Here is a 22,690-nt window from a genome sequence, read left to right as displayed (position 1 = left end):
TTGCTATATGATCTTCATATCATAAGATTTTACATTTTAGAAAAGCTCAATAAACATTAAAACTCTGAAATGAATTCTTCAAAATTGTTGTGTGTATTGTGAATAACTTTTCTAAAATGGTTTTAAACAGTTTGGCAGAGATGGGAAAAAAAACTGAAGTTTCTCATTTCTTCTTTTTATTTGATCCTTTTTTTTAATCTGTTCACCAAGACTTTTGCTTTACATGCTGTATATTTGTCTCACAGTATGGTGGTGAAACATCAAAGTCTGCTGTACAAACTCACATAATTACACTCATATTGTTAAAGTATTTTAAACAGTGAAATTTTAGTCTTTTGCAGACTGGTATGCTTGATACTACATATGCTTAATTACACTAAAAACATGAATTTTTTCTCACAGGTCTGTGAAACGTCTAGAGGAGGAACTGAATTCAGTCATACAGAGGTACTGTTGGCATATTCTGGTGAAACATCAAAGTCTACTGTGCAAACTCACATAATTACACTAACATTGTTAAAGTATTATTTTAAACAGTGAAATTTTAGTCTTTTGCAGAGTGGTATGCTTGATAATACGCATCAACTGAAAACCGACTGAGATTAATTTTTCAAAATATTTTTTCCCAGTTTCAGTGAGTAAAAATCTCTCAAAAACAGTCAAAAAATCAGCACTGAACACTGGACCTATGTTATTGATCATCAGCAAGTGTGAGCATATCTATAACCTCAATAAGGGAGGTTTTAGCAGTTTGTTCGTCTTGAAATTTAGGTTTCTCTAACCCACACCTGCCGCCTGCAATGACCTGAGCACAGAGTAGCCTGCCGAGCCACCTCCTGGTCAAGGCTCTTAGTGGAATCTGTCCGTAGCTCAGTGGACTGGAATAGGTGAAATTTGGACAAGGCCTTCAGCAGGATCGCTGGATTGAGCCAGATGACCACCCTGAGCATGGAGTTCACTAATCCTCCAGCAGCTCAAAAGAAGGGTGCCATAGAACATGTCCAGGTCTAAGGGGGGAGCCAGGGGCCCTGGCATGCAAATTTTAAGTTGCTGGCTGCCCTTTGGTGCCAGGAGATTAAAGTGGCCCCACTAAATGCTGAGTGTCCAACGCAAACTTCCTTAATTGCCTGATCACCACCATGCCATGTAGGTTCACCACCTGCATCTGGGACTGAAGGAACTGCAGGATGTGAGAGTGCAAGACAAGGCACCAGCAAATATTTTCACTGCAGCTTCTGAGCTTGGGTCAGAAGCTGCAGTGATACAAACGTAAACGGACAAACAATGCCTCGACATATGCTACCACACAAAGCGCAAGTGGTCAACGATCGCTGGTTTTACTTCTGTACAGCCATTTTATATGTACGCTTTTGGGCATGGATGGGCTAGCTGGAGTTTCTTAAAGAAATATTCATGTGTCATAACCAAGGGGTGGGGAATCATTACATATGGAGAGGTAATGTAAATATACCAGAGAACATAACAATCTTCCTAGGAGTGGGTGTAGCTGACGCTGAAATGTTTGTGTGGGTTGCCATGACAACACCAAAGTGAATCTGAGATTATTGTTATTGTTTTCTATTTGTTTTCTTTATTTGCTTCTCATGCTTCTGTACATTTGCAGTAGGAAAGGTAATCTATGAATCCAGTGATATGTCCTGCTTATAAGAAATGTTTCTGTTAAAATATTATTGTGAAGTAGTCACTTCCTGTGAGTTGCGGGAACCGGAAGTTGTGCGCGGGAGAGACAAGACAGAACGGTAACACGGCGGACTTTTCGGAATATACAACTTTTCTACTGCTGGTTTTACAAGGCGTACACGGTAAAAAATCATTATGCTGTTATTTGTTTAACACTTGTGCACCTTGTGAAAGGAAATAAGTGGCTGAGATGAATATCATATGTGCTATCGATATTATTTTACTTGTTTCTAGTTTTCACGGTGCTCCATGATTGTGAGAGGAATAAAAGAATTGTGGACATCAGTACGAAGCGTGGATTCTTTCGACCAGAGTAGAAACAGTGAAAACGTGTCCCAATCCATCTGGAGGCTTCGGTGTGCAAAGCTCTTCTCATCCTGCAGCAAGCTACAGGTCTCGGTTTGCAAACGCGCTTCCCCTCCTGCAGCAAGCTACAGGCTTCGGTGTGCAAAGCTCTTCTCATCCTGCAGCAAGCTACAGGTCTCGGTTGCTTCTCATCCTGCAGCGAGCTACAGGCTTCAGTGGACACGTTGCTTTGCATTTTGTGACAACCAATCGGGAGCTGCAGATTCAGCGGACACTCCAAGAAGCGGTTTCAGGCTAAAGCGTGAGTCCTCAGGCTATATTGCGCAGTTATTATGCCTCATGAGTTGATGGATAGAACATGAGCTACAAATTTGCTGTAATGGACAAGGAATTAATAGTGTTCAAATTTCGGATTGTGTAAAAAACAAAACAAAAACAAAAACAAACAAGCAAACAAACAAACAAACAAAGAAAAAAGAAAAAAAAAGAAAAAAAAAAGGACAATCTGTTGAAGTTCTGGAAATTATTGTTGTTTTCTTACCTGTTGCTTGCAAGCTTCATGAAGGCTGAAACTGAAAATTTATTTGCTGTCATACGTAAGAATCTAAGCTAAGGTTCCTTTGTGTTAATTTTAATAATTCTCCGCCTATTACATCCATTCTTGTAATTACCTTAGTTATCTTGTCCTCTTCATAAGATACCCCCTTTAAAGTCTGAAAATGTCTAAAGATGGTCATAGTCACCCTGATGTTATGTCAGAAGTACAAGATGCAGGGGATTTGGAAGAGGAAAAAAGTGTAGTGTCTGAGAAATCTGAGACAAAAACAAGAAAATCCTCTCGTGAAAGGCGATTAACGCCAAAAATGCAGGAACTGAAAGATCAAGAGTTAACTCAAAAGGAGAAGAGGTTCAAAGCAACATACGAGAAATGGAAAAGCAACGTAAGAGACATTCGCACAAAGTTAAAGCAAGTATGCTCTGAGAGTGACATGTATGATATGATGGATGAGGCTGAGAAGCTTGAGTCTGAATTAAAGGAACAGTATGACAGAATTCGACTCCAAACCTCACCAAGTCAAGAATTTCGAAGAAAGATCGATGCATGCTCAGCCGTGACGGCCGACTTGCTGCAGCTGATGAGAGTACGTCTGACTGAAGATGAAGGTGAGTTTGACACGGTGGCGGAAAGATCAAGGTTACGCATGCTACTTGATAATGAATATGCTAGGTCCATATATGGATCCACAGCCTCCAGAGTTACTGCACCCAGCTGTCACAATTCTAACCATCTCTCAGAGTCACCTAGCATTCCAGCTATGAGAGCGGAAGTGGCTGCTCAGCTGGCTGCAAAGAAAGCCGAAATTGATATGGAAGCTGCCATCGAAGCTCAACGTCAGCAGTTGAGAAAACTTGAAAATCAGAGGGACATTGATGTAATTCAGGCAAAGCTAAATGTCTACACTGAAGAAGAGGGAAGGGATGGGACACGCAGTCCTCCATTCAGCAAAGTGAGTGATGCACACCCCTTCGCTCACCACATCCCAGATCAAGAACGGCAGGTTGTGCAAAACGAGACATCATTGGTCCAATCGCTACAAGAGTCATTAGCTCTTACTCGCTTGCCAACTCCAGAACCTTCTGTATTCTCGGGCGATCCTCTGAAGTTTACAGAATGGAGCATAAGCTTCAAAGCCCTCATAGAGAGACGATGCTCTGACCCTGCAGACAGGCTATTCTACCTGCAAAAGTACATAGCAGGTGAGGCAAAATCCTCTCTTGAAGGCAGCTTCTACAGAAAAGATGAAGAAGCCTATCAACAAGCATGGGATAGGTTAAATGCTAGATATGGCCATTCCTTTGTAGTGCAGCGGGCTTTCAGAGATAAGCTAAATGGGTGGCCGAAGATTGGTGGAAAGGAATATCTCAAGTTAAGAGATTTCAGTGATTTCCTCCAAACATGTAGTAATGCCATGCCTCACGTAAAGGGCTTACAGGTTCTTAACGACTGTGAGGAGAATCAGAAAATACTAGTCAAGCTTCCTGATTGGGTGACATCTAGATGGAACCGTTATGTCACAGAGCAGCTAGATCGGGGCAATGACTATCCAAGCTTTCATGAGTTTGCTTCCTTTATCTCTAAGGAGTCACGCATCGCATGCAATCCAGTGTCATCCTTACATGCCTTAAGGCACTCTGCAGAGGCACCAGCAAGAGAGATGAAGCGTTCAAAAGCAAACACGTTTGCCACAAATGTGAAACCCCCGATTCCATCAAGCTGCACCGCCAAATCTGACCCTGGTGAAATCAAGTTGGGAGATGCAGGGAAACCAAAGAAATGGACCACACCAACACAAAATTCCAATAATGGCCAGTGTATTTGCTGTAGTGAGAACCATTCCATACATAAATGCAAGAGGCTTATGGACATGTCTGTAGAGGATAAGAAAAAATGCATACTTGAAAATAAGTTGTGTTTTGCATGTCTAAGAAAGGGTCACAATTCTAAAGACTGTAGGAACAGGGCCATGTGTGGCATATGCAGAAAGAGTCACCCAACGCCATTGCATGAAGATCGTTCTACAGCAGCATCAACACAAGGCGCAGTTGAAGAAAGTACGTTGTCATTATCATGTTGTGTGAGTGGAGGTGAAGGTGGGAGTACATCAATGATAGTCCCAGTGTGGATCTCAACACTTAGTGCTCCGGACACTGAAACCCTAGTGTATGCACTATTGGACACTCAAAGCAGTCACACATTTGTTGATCAGGAGGTGTGCGAAAAGCTACAAGCAACAATGGAACCAGTGAAACTTAAACTTTCCACCATGATGGGGAGAGACTCAGTCGTGAAGAGTCAAAGAGTATGCAAGCTCAAAGTTAGAGGATTTTCCTCTAATGTTTCCATCAGTTTGCCTCCAGCCTACACAAGGGACTTCATTCCCCTTGACCGCACACATATTCCCACTTGCCAGACAGCCAACAAATGGAAACACCTTGTAAGCATGGCCCAGGAGATACCCCCGTTGATGGACTGTGGTGTTGGATTGTTGATTGGATACGACTGCTCCAGAGCGTTAATTCCAAGAAGGGTCGTCACTGGGGGTGACTATGAGCCTTATGCTATTGAGACGGATCTTGGTTGGAGCATTGTGGGAAGCGCACCACAGCGTGTGCAGGCTAAAGATGTGACTGGTTTTTGTCATCGAGTGTCTGTCAGAGAGGTGCTACCCATAACACCATTTGCTGTCATCAAGGCCCTGGAGTCTGATTTTGCAGACACAAAACCTGGTGACAGAAGCATATCTCAAGAAGATATTTGCTTCCTGCAGATCTTGAAAGACAGAATCCAACAAAATAAGGATGGTCACCTGGAGATGCCTCTCCCTTTCAAAGCACGTCCGCATCTCCCAGACAACAAAGGGCTGGCGTTAGTACGGCTGAAGCATCTAAAGAGGAAGCTGGACAGAGATCCCAAATTCAAAATAGACTACGTGAGATTTATGGAAGGTGTCTTCAAGGATGGAGATGCAGAGAAAGTGGAAAACCAAGCAGAGCTGGGGAAAGTCTGGTATATCCCACACCAAGGAGTTTACCACCCCAGAAAACCAGGAAAAATCAGAGTAGTTTTCGACTGCTCTGCAAGGTATGAAGGCACCTCCTTAAACGACCATCTGCTAACAGGACCTGACCTCACAAATAGCCTAACAGCCGTGCTGTGCCGCTTCCGTAAACATCCCATCGCAGTCATGTGTGATGTGGAGAAAATGTTCCACAGGTTTCATGTGAGCGAGGATGATAGAGACTACCTGCGGTTTCTCTGGTGGGAAAATGGAGACACAAACTCTGAACCCAGAGAGTACCGCATGAAGGTTCACCTGTTTGGAGCATCATCATCCCTTGGCTGCGCCAATTATGGCATGAAGCACCTTGCCAGCCAATGTGAGAAAGAGTACCCCTCCGCAGCTAACTTCATCCAGAAACATTTCTATGTCGACGATGGTCTCATAAGTGTAGAGTCGGTGGGTAAGGCAATTGAACTGGTCAAAGAAGCCCAAGCCGTGTGTGCCAAAGGAAAGCTGCACCTTCACAAATTTCTCTCCAACAGCCGAGAGGTCCTTGACTCTGTCGATGTTGCAGAGCGTGCTACGGAGGTAAAGAATGTTGATCTTAATCACGAGGATTTACCAGTTCAAAGAGTGCTAGGTATAAGGTGGAATGTTGAAAATGATAGCTTCTCCTTCAAGGTGTCACTTGAGGAGAAACCAGCAACGCGCCGAGGGATTCTTTCAATTGTGGCCTCCTTGTATGACCCTTTGGGGTTTCTAGCCCCAGTCATTCTTGAAGGGAAAAGAGTGCTGCAGGAGATGTGTCAGAGAGGCACAGGGTGGGATGAGCCACTACCCAAAGGCTTGAAGTTAAGGTGGGAGACTTGGATGAAGGATCTGGAGAACCTGGAAAGAATTGAAATTCAAAGATGCTTCATACCTGACAGCCTTGGCGAGATTCAAAGAGTCGAGCTTCATCATTTCTCTGATGCAAGCAGTCAAGGGTATGGCCAGTGCTCTTACATCAGAGTGGTAAGCAGAGAAAGGGTATGCTGCTCCTTGGTCATGGGCAAGGCGAGGGTTGCACCAACCAAAATAGTTACCATACCGAGACTTGAGTTAACTGCAGCAGTAACCTCGGCATCTGTGAGCAGCATGTTAAGAGAGGAGCTAGAACTCAAGGTTGATGACGAATATTTTTGGACAGACTCAAAGGTCGTGCTTGGTTACATCAATAATGAAGCAAGAAGGTTCCATGTGTTCGTGGCAAACCGCGTGCAGAGAATTCGAGAAACCACCGATGCACGGAAATGGTACTATGTTGACACAGGAGAAAACCCTGCTGATCATGCCTCGAGAGGCCTCAAAGTAGCTGACCTCATCAAGTCAAATTGGTTCTCTGGTCCCAGATTTCTATGGGAAAGAGAGATAGCCACAAAACAGGCTACTTCAGATTTGCTGGTGGGAGACCCAGAGGTGAGGACTACTCAGGTGTTGAAGGTTGATGTAGCAAGGCAGTTTGACATCCAGAAGCATCTGCTGCGGTTCTCAAGATGGACTACAGCTGTCAACGTCATTGCTCGTATCCAGCGGCTGGCAAAGAGGATCAGGACCGCTGAGCCTTTAAGCGTGGAAGAGAGAAAGCAAGCTGCACAGACTCTCGTCAAGCTTGCACAACAAGATGCATTTCAAGAGGAGTTAAACACACTCAGCCAGAAACTAGGAAGGCTGCCTTGCAACCACCAACTCTTTCAGCTTGACCCATTTCTCCAAGATGGCATAATGAGAGTAGGAGGAAGACTGAGGAAGGCATCTGTGCCTCTTGAGTTAAGACACCCAGTGATCCTTCCTAAAGATGGTGCTGTTACAAACCTCATCATTGCACACCATCATACCAAGATACAACACCAAGGCAGAGGACAAACCCTCAATGCCCTGAGAGCCAATGGTTACTGGATCACTGGTGGAAGTAAGGCTGTAGCCCAATACATCAGGCAGTGCGTACAGTGCAGGAGAGCCCGCGCGCCACCAGAGGAGCAACAGATGGCAGATCTACCTAGTGACCGTGTTGATCCCACACCACCATTCACTTATTGTGGTATGGACTGCTTTGGTCCTTTTCACACCAAACAAGGTCGCAAAGATCAAAAACGGTACGGCCTCCTCTTCACATGTTTTTGCTCAAGGGCAGTGCATATAGAGATGTTGGAGGATTTGACGACTGACGCATTCATCAATGCCTTGCGCTGCTTCATTGCCCTTCGTGGAGCTGTTAGGCACATTAGGTCCGATCAGGGAACTAACTTTATGGGGGCAAGAAACGAGATGGCAAAGGCTCTGAAAGAACTTGATAAGGAAAGCGTGACTGCATACCTAGCAGAAAATCAGTGCGACTTCCAGATGAATACGCCCCACTCTAGTCATGCTGGAGGCGCATGGGAGCGTCAAATCCGGACAGTGAGAAGCGTACTGAGCACAGTCCTTGCCTGCAGTGTGGGAAGGTTGGATGATGCTTCATTGAGGACATTCCTTTATGAAGCTATGTGCATCGTGAATAACCGCCCACTCACTGTTGATAACATCAATGACCCCAAAAGCTTGGAGCCACTCACACCGAACCACTTGATCACCATGAAATCCTCAGTCCCACTTCCACCTCCAGGTAAATTCGTCAAGGAGGACCTGTATGCTAAGAAACGGTGGAGAAGGGTACAGTATTTGACTGAGCAATTTTGGCACAGATGGAGAAAGGAATACCTGGCCAATATTGCTCTGAGACAGCGATGGCATACACCAAGACGTAATGTGGAGGTGGGTGACATTGTGATTCTCAAAGAGGAAGATGTTCCTCGCAATGAATGGAAACTTGCTAGGGTTGTGGAAGCACATGAGGATGATGATGGACTTGTACGGAAGGTGACAATCCAGACTGGTGATCGGAAGTTAGGAAAGGGAGGCGAACGCCTCGTCCAACCCTCAATCATTCAGAGACCCATTCAGAAATTAGTGGTCCTGGTGAAAAACAGCTAAATGGGGAAAATGTCATTCATTGATTAGATTTCCCTTCTAAAATAGAAGTTGTCATTATGCTGTACTTCATGCACATGTTATGGAGATGTAAAATCTACTGTTCATATTGTTGAATTCATTTGTTGAGAAAAGAATATTGTTTATGTCAATGCAAGAATGTTTAAAACAACAACATGGTGCTTGGGAATTACCATTGATATAATGAGAAATGCAAGTGTATTTACGTTCTCAATTGTAATAATCAAAGGTAATTGGTGGGAGTGTAGCTGACGCTGAAATGTTTGTGTGGGTTGCCATGACAACACCAAAGTGAATCTGAGATCGTTATTGTTTTCTATTTGTTTTCTTTATTTGCTTCTCATGCTTGTGTACATTTGCAGTAGGAAAGGTAATCTATGAATCCAGTGATATGTCCTGCTTATAAGAAATGTTTCTGTTAAAATATTATTGTGAAGTAGTCACTTCCTGTGAGTTGCGGGAACCGGAAGTTGTGCGCGGGAGAGACAAGACAGAACGGTAACACGGCGGACTTTTCGGAATATACAACGTTTCTACTGCTGGTTTTACAAGGCGTACACGGTAAAAAATCATTATGCTGTTATTTGTTTAACACTTGTGCACCTTGTGAAAGGAAATAAGTGGCTGAGATGAATATCATATGTGCTATCGATATTATTTTACTTGTTTCTAGTTTTCACGGTGCTCCATGATTGTGAGAGGAATAAAAGAATTGTGGACATCAGTACGAAGCGTGGATTCTTTCGACCAGAGTAGAAACAGTGGGTGTTTTACCAAATTCATCGCAAACCCAGGAACTCTACAGGCCTCAGTGAGCAGGTTAAAGGTTAATAATAATATTGTATTGTATATTGTATATTGCATAGCTTTTTTTTTGTTATACGTAAAATTGTATTGTATTTATTTAAATTTTTACTTTTTAATTATTTTATTTGCATTTTTCTAATCACTAGGGTTTGAGAGTAACGCAATTTCTATTCTGTGTATGTCCTGTACATGTGGCAGAATTGACAAATAAAGTTGACTTGACTTGACTTGACTAATGACATCACAATTAGAAAAAAACTGATCAAGCATGGCTGTTTGGGAGGGTTGTGAGAGAAATCTTCTTCCATATAAAAGAACATAGCTGTGGTTTAGGCTTGCAAAGCTGGGGGTGAACAAAGCACAAGACTTCTGGCTGATAAAGTGACACATCACTGCAGGTTACTGCTGCTAAAGCATGTTCTACAAGATGCTGAATCAGGTGGTGGACTTGTACACAAAACTGTAGATACAGATGTATTTCTAATCATGGAGCTGACTGAATAGATTGCATATTGTGAATAACCTCTATATTATGTTTTTAAACAGTTTGGCTGAGACGGGAAAAAAACTTCATCAGGCAAAGTAAACATTTTTTCTTTTTTTTTTTGCCTGTCCCATTTGGTTCTTTAGCCGTCAGAATTGTTGTCTGAAGACCAACAAGGATACCAAATGGATCATTGTGGCATTGCCGTATTGGTCCATTTGATCGACCTTTGGTTTTATTATTTATTTTTTGTTTTATTTTCAGATGTTACAGAAGGGACAGACATGAGTGAGGGATAGGAAAGGGAGAAAGAAAGAGGAAGGAAAAGAAAAACAGAAGGGGAGAGGGACAGTGAGAAAGGGGAAAAAATGTCCTGGATCACCTGTTGAGAGAGAAAGAATAGAAAACAAGCAAAAAAAACCCAAAACAAAACAAAGCAACACAAACAAAACACCATCGCATTAATCTAGCTAAGTGTAAACAGCCGTAAATACTAAATATTGAATGTTGTTGTGCAGCACGCAGGACAGACAGCGCACAATGTGTTTTGAAGTAGCAGCCAAGAAAGGTGTAATTTAAGTCTACGAACAGTGAACACCCAAAACATTTTTTTCTCATCTTTCATAAAAGTTTGAAGTTTCTCATTTCTTCTTTTTATTTCATTTTTTTTTATCTGTTCACCAAGAATTTTGCTTTACATGCTGTATATTTGTCTCACAGTATGGTGGTGAACCATCAAAAGGAGGAACTGAATTTAGTCATAGAGAGGTACTGTTCGATAAATCTGGTGAAACATCAAAGTCTGCTGTACAAACTCACATAATTACACTCATATTGTTAAAGTATTTTAACAGTGAAATTTTAGTCTTTTGCAAACTGGTATGCTTGATAATACATATGCTTAATTACACTAAATACATGAATTTTCTCTCACAGGTCTGTGAAACGTCTAGAGGAGGAACTGAATCCATTCATACAGAGGTACTGTTGGCATATTCTGGTGAAACATTAAAGTCTACTGTACAAACCCACATAATTATACTAACATTGTTAAGGTATTATTTTAAACAGTGAAATTTTAGTCTTTTGCAGAGTGGTATGACTGATAATACGCATCAACTGAAAACCGGCTGAGATTAATTTTTCAAAATATTTTTTCCCAGTTTCAGTGAGTAAAAATCTCTCAAAAGCAGTCAAAAAATCCTATGCAACACTGGTCCAGTGCAGGACACTGGTCCAGTGTTGCATACCTTCAGCAGGATTGAGACAGATGACCACCCTTATCCCTGTAAATCAACTGAGCATGGAGTTCACTGGAGTTCATGGAGTTCCTCCAGTGGCTCAAAAGAAGGATGCCAAAGGGTGCCATGGAACGGATCAACAACTTCATAATAGCTTAATAACAGTGATTTACAATATCAAACAAAACAGATTTATTTTGTTTAAAGAAACAAATGTAGAATTTAAACTGTTAGTGTTGTTTTCTATATGTATGGTATTATTTTTTTTTTTAAAAAAGAAGCTTGATCTGATATTGTTCACAGAATCTGCGTTTAATGATGAATGTATGATCTGATGCGTTTTAACAGATGAATTTGTTTGTTTTTAAATAGTTTGGGTGAAATGGAAGAAGTTTACGAAGTGACCCTCAAAAAACCAGGGTAATTATATTTCTGCAATTTTTATGGACACTCATGAACCAGTATTTCTATCCACTGTCGCTCAATATACATGTCCATGATTATTTAAATCATTCTGTTCCTAATATTAGTTCATTTTAGACTTGAATTTTTATCCTCAAATTTTTTTTGAATTAATTGTTAAATTTCTTCCAAAAAGGCACATACCATTTTTACACCCTACTATTTTACTAACATAAAAAAAATAACATTAAAAGGGGATGAAAATTGAAATTGAACCTGTATCGGAATAACTTCTTCTTTGTTTTTATGTTTTAACAGTTTGGCTGAAATGGAAAAGTTTTACAAACAGAAAATCCAAGAAGAAAGGTAAACACATTTTAATACATAAAAGACTTAAAAATGCTTCAAATCCACATTCAGGCTGTGCTTGTTATGGTCCTGGGTCATTGACCCGGTGTTTTGTGTTATTTGTGCCTCCCTTATGTTTGGTCTCTATGTTTCTTAGTTGCTCTGTCTCCCCTGTCAGCTGTATCACCTAGTCAAGTCTGCATCTCAGTGTTACGTTTCCTGTTTTACTTTGAAGTTCTGTGTCCTACGTGAATGTATTGAGTTTTGCTTCCCTTTGGTCTCACCATGTCTGATTTCTCCCAGCTGTGCTTCTGTGTCTCATTCCCCTCGTTATTCCCCAGTGTATTTAAGCCCTGTGATTCTCTGAGTCAGTGTTGTGTCCTCTCTCATGTGTCTGTGTCTCTTAGTGAATATTCCCATATGGAAAAGAAATAGTAAAACCTTATATGACTTAACTCATGAAAGTGGCCACTTTCTCATTACTTTCATATATTGTTTTAGTAAGTATCTAAAACATAAAAGTTTCATTATATAATTTTTCAAGGGATCTTATATCTGTTTTTACTCTTGTATGCTTTTCATACAAGTTTCACACAAGACAGATACAAACTTTATAAGATTTATATATATATATCTTTTCCATGTGGGTTAGTTTATATTTTCCAGTTTACTTTGGTTCTGTATCATTTCCATGTCAGCAATAAAGCTGCATTTTGAGCTTTTCCCGTGTGTTACGAGTTCTCCATTTTGGGTCCTCCTCCTGCCTGTACACAGCCACATCACTGCAGGTAGTGACAGCCCACTTTTATAATTTGATTAATTTTTTTATTTATTATTTTATTAATAGAAACATGTGTGTCCTCAATCACAGCGACCTTCATAATATTTTGGAACAGAGATACATTTTTTTCCTTTTTCTACCCTGTACTCAAGATTAAAAAATATATGTAATTTAGAAACTGACATGCAATAATAAAAGTGCAGATTGCAGACTTTTTAGGTATTAGCTGTTTACATTTTGCAGAAATTACAGAAGTATTTTATACCTTAATGTTAGAGCACGCCAATGTGTCAAACACAGCGATGATATTTATATCAAGGTATTCATGTTCATAACTTTTAATTAAATGACTACTTGTTGTCTTTAAATGTGATTTTCTCCAGTTTTCATTTTTAAGGAACTCCTCTGTTGGTGTGGCTGTGTGCTTGTGAACACAGAATTAGTTTGGTGGATGTATTATTATTTTTAGATTCAACTAAAAATAAGAATACTAACTCCGAAGGTCATGACAAATTATTAATTTTCAATTTTTTCAGATAATAAAGAAAATTGAAATCACTCACGAAACAAAAAATATCTTATCTATAGTCATGTGAACTGTGGAGCACAGAAACAAATCACTTATTTGTACCAAACACTATTCCACAGATCTGCACATGAAAAAACTAAAGAAGAGTATAAATCATTCAAAGACAGGTAATGTACAGAAACATGGATTTAACAGTGCTGTGTATGATGGTGCAGACATCACCACCTTTTTTTTTCCATGTTCAACATTATCTATTATTATTATCAGAATGGCAGGGGAGGTTGATCTTACACTAAAGACGGGGAACTCTGAAAACATGAACAACCCAGTGAATGAAACCAGACTGAAAGAGATGTATAAAGAGCTGAGGATGGACTGGGCTAGAATCAAGCCTAAAATGAAGCAGGCAGCTCAGAGCGACCCAGACCAAATCAAAGTTGGCATTCAGGTACATTATACAGTCTAACGAGGTGAGATCAGAGTGTAGTGTGAACTTTTTTTCTTGTATAAAAAATATTTTCATTCCCTCTGATGATTATAGCGCAACTTTCAATCTGGGGCAAATGTAATAGAGCAGAAGAAGAAAGAGATAGAGTCAGTATTTAAGCTTAATGCGGACAGCACTGAAGCATCTCAGAAGGTACTAATGTGTTTTGGATGTGTTAAACATGATCACTAAAGCTATGTCCATACGTACATGGGTATATTGGAAAACACAGATTTTTCTATGCATTTGCACCTTTCGTCCACATGTAAACTGCGTTTTCAGTCACTGAAAACGGAGATTTTTAAAAACTCATTTTTTTTGGAAAATCAATTTTTGCTTTTACATGTGGATGAAAACTGAGAAAATGCTGCATCAAAGATGTGCGCCTTTTTTGACATCACACCCTGCGCCACGTTATCGTTTCGGTGAAAAGAATTTCTACAATGGCGGACTTACACAAAATACTCTTACTGTTAATTTTGCAGTGTTTAAATGCTTACTTATACACACAAATATATAATAAATATACACACAAAGTTACTGTCCCTCCACACATAGGACTCAGTTCTGCTTCTATGCGCCATCTTTGTTTACTCTTTCCCACCGAGGCTTCTAGACTTCGATTGCCCAAAATTTCTACACAGTTAGGAATATATCACCACCTGTTGTTTTGGCACGTTCCTGGCAGTGTTTTCCTTCATTTTGGGCATTTACGTGTGGACGGGATTTTTTTTTTAAAAATGAAAATCTCCGTTTTCAAAAATACCCGTGTGCGTGTGGATGTAGCCTGAAACTTCTGTGATAAACATCAATGACAGGTTTCATTATTTGTTTCAGGTTCATGAATACACAAAGTTAACCCTTCAGAACCTTCAGCTTGCTGTTTACTACAGTTTCAAAGGCACTGCTGCTCAGGTTTGTTGGAGTTACAGATACAACATTACACACATTGTATATACACTACACTGTGCATTTGTGGGACAGCAATCAATCACAAGATGTTAAATTGTGTGTTTAATAAGAAACAGTAACTTAAACAGGACATTGGTTTTTTTGGACTAAATGTTGTTTGTAGCCATGTAAACTTGAATAATTTCTCAATGGGGTGGGGTTCCATGGACAGGAAGGTGAAACTCATAGCTTCAATAACCTTATCCAGAAGTGCCGCTGGCTGAGCGGCTTATTGGTGCTGAACGATCCCCCTCTTCAGCCTGACTGGAAAAATCATGATCCAGGGCAAGATGCTTGGAACTTTTACCCACAAGAGATCACAGCTGAATCTGCGACATCACTCTGCCAGGACCACTCTGAAAATGTTGTTGGATATAGTTTGACATCCCAGCATCCAGACGTGAACCAGAGTGAAGATAATATGATGATGTGAGTTCCAACCAAGGTATGGAAAAATTCACTGGGTCCAAGAGGTAAAATCTTACTAAGACATCACCCCACCCTACTGAGTTGTTGGGGTTAGTGGAGGTTGAAACAGCCGGGTAGGGATCTCAAGACTGCACTGTCGGTGATAGGTGGTGTTTTAAGTCACCACCTGTGTTCATCCCTGAGAGGAGTAAAGGTCTACAGAATCTCACCACTGTGAGGAACCTTGGACTCATTTTTGACCAGGATATGTCCCTCAATGTATACGCTCCTATTAAACAAATATGTAGGACTGCTTCCTTCCATTTGAGCAATATCTCTAAAATTAGAAATATCATGTCTCAGAGTGACCTTTAGCTAGTTATGCTACAATAGTTGTAGGCTGCTGGGGATTCCCATGATGTATTGAGTATTTCTTCTTCAGTCACCTTCCTCACTCACTATGTGTTAATAAACCTCTCTGCATTGAATCATACTTATTATTAATCTCTGGCTCTCTTCCACAGCATGTCTTTTATCATGTCTTCATTCTCTTACCACAACCGGTCGCTGAAGATGGCCGCCCCTCCCTGAGTCTGGTTCTGCCTGAGGTTTCTTTTTTCCCTTCCCACTTCTCCCAAAGTGCTTGCTATATGGGACGTGTGATTGTTGGGTTTTTCTTTGTATGTATTATTGTAGGGTCTACCTTACAATATAAGGCAAATGCTGTTGTGATTTGACACAGTATAAATAAAACTGAATTGAACATGAACACCTGTCCCCCTCTGTTGACACGGCCCCATGAGCTCCCTGCACCACCTCGCCACTGCAGCAGGCCAGAAGCCTCAAGTTCAAAAAATATTTTCCCTTAACTGACAGTAGCACTACCTTTGTCAAAGTGGAGGGTGTAGTTTGGTAACAGAATCTGTCCTCAGGTTGGGTGTTGTTATATTTGAAATTATCTTTTGCTCATTATTTCCTCAACTTTTAAACAGAAGGATTAAAGTGCTTCAAAAACTGAAGAGAAAACTGCTGTACATGAATAAAGTTGAATAGAAAACAAGTGTTTATTCAGCTTTTGCTGTTAAAGGAACTTAAGTTAAATGCACATTATGACTACAACTAGTCAGGGACTCAAAATGGAGAGCAGAGGAGAGTCCGGTCAGGATAAGTTAAGCAAATCAGTCCCACATATCTTAGTAAAATACAAATGATTTGAATTTTAAATTTGATGTAAAGTTTGTGCTCATGTAAAATTTGCAGTCTCTTCTTTGTGTTGTGTGCTGCTTCAGTGCCAAGATAACCTCAGAGCAAATAAATAAAACCAGATTCTACTGAAGCTTTCTGCACTTCATGGGATTTCATAGTTTATTTAGAAGTCTTTATAATGTGTCTGGAAAGGCTGCAGCCTGCAGGGGGCTCACCTGCAGCCTGCAGCCACTGTTGGTCAGACAGAAAGTTTCCAACATTTATTCTCTGATTTTAATCCCAAACCATGTTAATGACATAAAACTGACTGCTATTACAAATCTCTAAAATGTCAGAATCAACAACCTTAAAAATCTTTTTCAAGAAATGTGTTGGCATGGCATTTTTTGAGCAAGATGATGTCTTTATACCATTACAAAGTTCTTCTACCTGATTAAAACACACGGGCTCAAACTGGTCAAAGGCAGTAGAGCAGGTGAATTTTGTAAAAACTTCATGTGAAGGGTTAGTTAGGGCGGTCATACATCAGAGTTGTTCTATCTTATTAATGAAAAACTGCAAAAATCTTTCACACGTTTCTGTGGAGCTTTTTATATGAGAAGCAGGGGAAATATTCAGGGCCGAGTCAGTTACTGAGAAAAGAAGCCGGGGGTTGTTGGAGCTATTCTCAATAATATTGGCAAAGGATTGTGTGGGAGCGTTTCATTCGTTCCATAAGGAGTACTTTAGTCTCAGTTCTCAAAGAACAAGGTTTGGGTGATGAAAGACTCCAAACAGTCTTCTGTGAAGTTGAAGCTATATTGAACAACAGACCCATCACCAGAGTTTCAGATGACTCATGAAGCATTGATATGAATGATCTTCATATCAGGAAAAAGTGTAAACAGGTACAGTACATGGCAGAGTTGTTTGCAAGATGCAAGAAAGACAAAAATGGATGAGGACTAAAAGATTTCTTATACCTGGAGATAGTGTCTTGATTACAGACGCTACAGCTCCAAGAGGATCATGGATGATGACAAAAGTCTTAAATGTAAACCAAGATGCAAAAGGCTTGGTGCGTTCTGTGAGACTACAAACAACGACGTGTGTTTTGGAGAGGCCAGTTGCAAAACTTCTTTTGCTACTGGAAGAGAAATAACATCATGAACAGAGATTAAAGACTTGCCTGAGGGAATAGCTCCTTTTTTTATAACTTTAAAGTAATTGTGATTGTATGCACAATCAGGGGCCAGAGTGTTGGAGCCATTTATTCTTTATTTTTGTTATTTTGAGATTTGTTAAAGTTTGTTGTTGAGTTTATTTGTAGGTTAATATTTGTTTCATTTTGTTTTGTTCTGTTGTTTATCTTGTTAAGTCAGCCAGGAAGAAATGCAGGGCAATTAAGTATAAATAAAGGGACTGGTATATGACCAGCATGCACTTAGGTGGGCCTATGTTTTTTTTACCAGAGCAGGAGAAGCGGCAGGAAGGAACAAAGATGGGTATGTGTTATTGCTTGCCATACTGGAAAAAAAAGATAAAACACAACTTTCGAGTTTGATCACTGGACTTCTGTTGCCTGCGTACAGAACATTACCACAGTGCAGTGGCTTCTGGATTTTAAACTTTATTGTATTGTAATGTGAATTTATTTGAGGAATAGATCTTTAGTTTTAATATTAGTAAAGAGATTTGTATTTAGGAGAACTTGAAATGTTGCTGGGGTAGACTTTATCTCCCCCCTGATCTGGACGTGCAGAAGAAAATGGATGGAGGACTTGTAATGTCTCTTCAGTAAAGTGACGCTGAATATGAGGGGTACTTGAGCCCCAGTTAGTTTCTGTTGCGCAGAAAAGCTGTTGTTCTGCTCTGTATTCTCTCTGGATTCCTGTTGAATTGTCAAACAGCACACAGCTCCCCCTCCTGAGCTTTGCTCCAAGCAACCGTCAATGGAAACTAGAGGGATCACTGATCCTCCTCCTAATTAACCTTTAGTGCACTTTATGAAAACAGTCTTAAATCTTCCTTACACTCATTGGCTGTGTGTTCACTTTTAAATCACACATATTAAACATAAAACAAGCAAGCTCTTTACTGTTATTGTTAACCTTTTATTCTGTGGCCGGGAATTAAAGACATAATCTGGCTCTAATTGGCTGCTCTGGGCCTTTTCCTGTAATTAGAAGCAACAAAATGAAGCTGATGTTACAGATTTCAGCTGTTACACCTCTTCCTGTGATCTGTCACTAAGTCCTTCTTATGTATGTTATGTTAGTATAACTAACTTTTGCAGGATATCACAGGTTGTTTTTATGTGCTGTTTTCACAGCATCAATCAAGAAGGTCACACTTTTCTGCTAAAGAAAAGGTTTGATTATATTATATTATTTATGATCCTTGATACAAAATTAAAGTTAGTCACAGTCTACAAATCATCACAGTGCAATTGGTCTTTTTTCCAGCCTGTGGGTAACAAACGCAAACAGCTGTGTGGTCATTCAGCTTTTTGGACTCTTCCTCCTCTATAAGAAGAGATATACATGTGTAAAAACTGTAATCAATACAACTTTATGCTTATCTCTGTGTATCAAACAGTCTGGATGAGAGCAGAGCTGCTTTGATTAGAGACTGAAGACTTTGCATAACATAACATAACAAACAGAAAACACTTTGCTAGCCTGGAAACATCTTTCAAAATAAAGGCTTCACAATACAAATGTTTAAATGGGGGAGTGTAGCTGCCTCCACTTACATTCACTTCATATGGGACAGATGTGAGGCGTGACACAGAACACTAGACAGTGGTGTAATTGTGTCAGAGCAGATTTTAATGTTTCGATAAAAGTAAAATGTCACAAACTCCTCAGGGACAATTCTCATGTTTTCATGATTATATTCCTTCATCTGTGCATGTGTGTAACCCATCTTATGGAGTTTAAAGAGGACACTGAGATGATCGGTAAGTGTAGAATTAAACGAGCGGCTGGAATATGTTGAAAGTATTTCACTGTTTTGTCTTTTTTTCTAAAAACTTAAGAACTGATCAGTCATTTGTATGATCTGTGGGGCTCAGGCTTTAAATGTGGTAATGTGTAGGCCTGCGCCTGCTGCTTCTCTCTTACTAGGTCAGTAAATATCAGCAGTTATATATATTTGCAGTAAAGTAACATAGAGATTCATATATTATTGTATATGAATATATTACTGATGGGACATGAGGCCTGCTGAAGGCAGCCAAGCTGGGGCCAGACTCAAGGTCAAATGAAACATGTCACGTGCAAACTAAAGCTCTTCTGCTGCCACCTACTGGCACTTATTCTTTTGTGACTTTTTCCACAGTGCATACACTCATTGGCCAGATTTTTAGGGACACCTCAGTAGGTGTGCTAGGCCAGGTGAATCTCAGAGAACATAAAAATAATCCATCCACATCCTCTTCACCCTGTGGGGTAGGTGCAGATAAGGAGCAGGTATGGATGAAACATTACTAAATGCAATAAATCAGGGATCAGGAGTTCTGCTGTGTGCAAACTATTATTTTCTCTTTTTGTTAAAAGGAATCTTAGAAATAAACAGCAGTTTTTTGTGACATTCTGCTCTAAAAATATAGGGTGAAATGTACAAATTGATCAGATTCCTCCATCATGTAAACTCTTACTTACTCTTACTCTTCTGTCAGTTTCATATTTCAACCGATAGCTGCACACTCGTTTTATTTTCTGGGCCTGTCTTCAGTTATTGGAACAGTTCAGTGTCACTCGATGGCACAAGACAGTTTTAGACAGTGCTTGCTGCTTTTTTTGTCTGTGGATGTTATAGCAATGCAGCTATTTAAACTATTTATTTTGAATTGAGCAGTTATTGATTCTTTTTAATAAAGCAACTGGAAATGCCTGTTTATTGTGTAGTTTAGATACAATTTCAGGTTCATTTACAGACAGATTTGGGTTAAAATAAAGGTTATCTATTTCTACAATAATAAAAATTATGCAGCTACAAGAGCACAAAATAGTAATAATTAATTACCAAAAGCATTTCTTACCTCTGTGAAAAATTCATGCTTTAAAAACATTGAAGCTCAAACCCTGATAGGACAATCATACACACTAAGGAGAGTAAAAAAATGACAGACACCATGAACCCTGCAGAGGAAACAGGATTCACACACACCAGTGACAAAGAGGATAAAAATCAATCAAATTAAAGACGCATCGACTGATGCACTTATTTTTATAATTTAGCAATACACTTACAATATATTTTACAAGTTTAGCTACTTGTGATGCTAAATATTTTGAATTCAACTTTATGGTGCATTACTTAGCATACAATAAAATAAACATGATCACAGAGGTGTTGTGTTAATGACATATTCTTATAAATACAACATCAGTTCAAGCATGTAATATGTACTATTTGTTTGTATTCAGGTGACAATAGAAAGACTAATAAAACAAGTATGAACACATTTTCTACGGGGTTTTCAGATTTTCTATAAAAACACTTGTTGTTTGGGTGCTCTAGTTTCAACATTTTTATCAAGTATATCCCCTACATCCCCCTTTTCTGCTCTTCTGTTCAAGCAATCTCAGCTTTTCCTTTCTATCTTTGTCCTCTAGACTCCACAGCTGAGCTGATCTACTGATTTCCAATATAATATGTGTGCACTCCATATAAACATTGGAATTTGTGATGGGAAAAAATATATAAATTTAATACGAAAACCATATATTGGACAACAAGTAGAATATATTTAAAGTAGTGACTGCAAAGTAAACTAAAGTGAAGCAACTAGTGAGGTGTGGAGCTTGCCATGTGTGGCTTGCCATCACACACATATTTAATATATATACATGTAAGATAAATAATAAGACACAGGAACCTTATAGCTTGTCTGTCTGAATCAGTTTGTGTCAGGTCCAACGGTGCCCCGACCGGCGACCTGTGTGTGTGTATGTGTGTTTGTTCTCCCGCTCTGTTTTTGTCTCCGTCTCCGTTGTAGTTGTTACGCGGTTGCGTAGCAACGGGAGATGTCCGACCCGGAAGTGCCGCCACTCTGAGCGGTCCCACCTGCAACTGATTCCTCGCCAGCTGCTGCCAATCATCCACCATTGTGACAGAGCTATTTAATGGTGTGGCTGAGTGACAGACAGCGCTGGAGTATTCCACCAAGCCTGGTAGTGACTCGAATTCAGCGAGTGTTAGACAAACGTTTGATAGCGGAGGGAGGCTAACCGCGTCTGTTTGCCTTTTTTCCAGGCTACGAGTGAGACGGAGATACGAGAGGAGAGACGTCACTGTTCTCGAAAGTCGTATGGACACACGAGGGGAGCACGGAAGGGACTTAGCATTGTGGATTACTTTGGATTGGCTTCACTGTAAATAAAGACACTGTTCAACCTTAACGAGCGGTCCGCGTCTGGGTTCTCTTACTCACCACCCCCTAACAGTTTGAAGTACAATGAGACTCATGAAGGAGGCTTAGATTAAATAATTATTGTTGGAGCCAAAGTAGTAGAAAAAAAACTGTGAGAAAACACATCAGAGGCACATCTAATTACTAATTACACAACTAGAGCGCCCTCTAGTTGATGATGGCTTGATATGACACTGGCTTTAAATCACATAATAAAAATAAATGGAAATTTGACAGATTAAAAAAATTGTTCTTTTAAAATGCAAAATACAAAGTGGAATATCTGAGCAAACAATTGTGTATGTGGTAATCTGGAGGAAAACACAATTTTAAATCCAAAATATCTTTTTGGATTTAATATCATTTTACTTGGATTTTACTTTTACTTTTTAAACTGACTTAATGTGAGTTACAGTGGGAGAATTTGGCTGAAGAACACTTATCAGTACAGTCACAGATTGCTGTCTGTACGAGTCTCATTATTTTTTTTGTCTCGTTTGTGAGGATTTCTCCAAAACATTATTGACAGTAGTTTGTCAGATGTGTGTCACAAGTTAATCTAGTAGTAGGCTATGGCACTTGGCCAAAGGTGGCAGCAGAGGACTCAATTTGAGACTGCTCCAGCTGCTATGTGATAGTAGATCTGCTAGTAAACTGCACGCTTTAGTTGTGAAGCGGAAACTCTAAAATTAGAGTAATAAAACATATGAGGGGAACGATAAAGAAGACAAGATTCTCCCGATCATTTACTCTTGTTGTCCTGTGAACAGCATGGTATTAATTGTTTGCTGTTTCCACGATTGCCTCGCACATGAGGATATCACCAGGTAAACTCACAACATTTTTAAACATTTTGTTGTTCAACAGCATCAAGACTGACGGAGTGTGTTTGAGATAACCTCACACGTGTCACAGATGACACATTTGGTGATTATTTGCTGGTTTTTCGGTAGCGGCTCCTGAAAAGCAAGTCTACCACACCTCTGTTCGACCAATGCCACTTAATCTGGAACATCGGTCAACTCCTGGCACATTGTTTTCAACCCCC

The 22,690-nt window shown here is 40.0% G+C and overlaps 1 protein-coding gene and 2 long non-coding RNA genes across 3 annotated transcripts; all 3 read left to right on the top strand.

Annotated features, from left to right (window-relative positions):
• The first annotated feature begins 399 nt into the window (after window positions 1-399).
• LOC143415637 (uncharacterized) lies at window positions 400-11,552 on the top strand. Its single transcript, XR_013096048.1, has 4 exons — window positions 400-447; window positions 10,612-10,659; window positions 10,828-10,872; window positions 11,505-11,552. It is a non-coding gene; the product is annotated as an uncharacterized LOC143415637 (long non-coding RNA).
• On the top strand, window positions 1,694-2,413 carry LOC143415730 (uncharacterized). Its single transcript, XR_013096150.1, has 3 exons — window positions 1,694-1,823; window positions 1,936-2,094; window positions 2,182-2,413. It is a non-coding gene; the product is annotated as an uncharacterized LOC143415730 (long non-coding RNA).
• Window positions 11,553-11,857: 305 nt separating the features above from the next.
• Window positions 11,858-16,064, top strand: LOC143415700 (uncharacterized). Its single transcript, XM_076881088.1, has 7 exons — window positions 11,858-11,900; window positions 13,312-13,359; window positions 13,460-13,640; window positions 13,734-13,832; window positions 14,517-14,594; window positions 14,803-15,075; window positions 15,563-16,064. Exons 1-6 carry the CDS (start codon window positions 11,863-11,865, stop codon window positions 15,061-15,063), a joined length of 705 nt encoding a protein of 234 aa, XP_076737203.1. The 5' UTR covers window positions 11,858-11,862; the 3' UTR covers window positions 15,064-15,075; window positions 15,563-16,064.
• The last annotated feature ends 6,626 nt before the right edge of the window (window positions 16,065-22,690 follow it).

This window comes from Maylandia zebra, unplaced genomic scaffold, assembly GCF_041146795.1.
Source record: "Maylandia zebra isolate NMK-2024a unplaced genomic scaffold, Mzebra_GT3a scaffold02, whole genome shotgun sequence".
NCBI lineage: Eukaryota > Metazoa > Chordata > Actinopteri > Cichliformes > Cichlidae > Maylandia > Maylandia zebra.
The sequence above is the reverse complement of the archived record's forward strand: the minus strand, read 5'-3'. Positions and strand labels throughout refer to the sequence as shown.

Coding starts and splice junctions, on each gene's coding strand:
- LOC143415700 (XM_076881088.1), top strand. CDS start 11,863: ATGGAAAAGTTTTACAAACAGAAAATCCAAGAAGAAAG. Junction 13,360..13,459: donor TATAAATCATTCAAAGACAG/GTAATGTACAGA, acceptor TATTATTATCAG/AATGGCAGGGGAGGTTGATC. Junction 14,595..14,802: donor TCAAAGGCACTGCTGCTCAG/GTTTGTTGGAGT, acceptor TTCCATGGACAG/GAAGGTGAAACTCATAGCTT.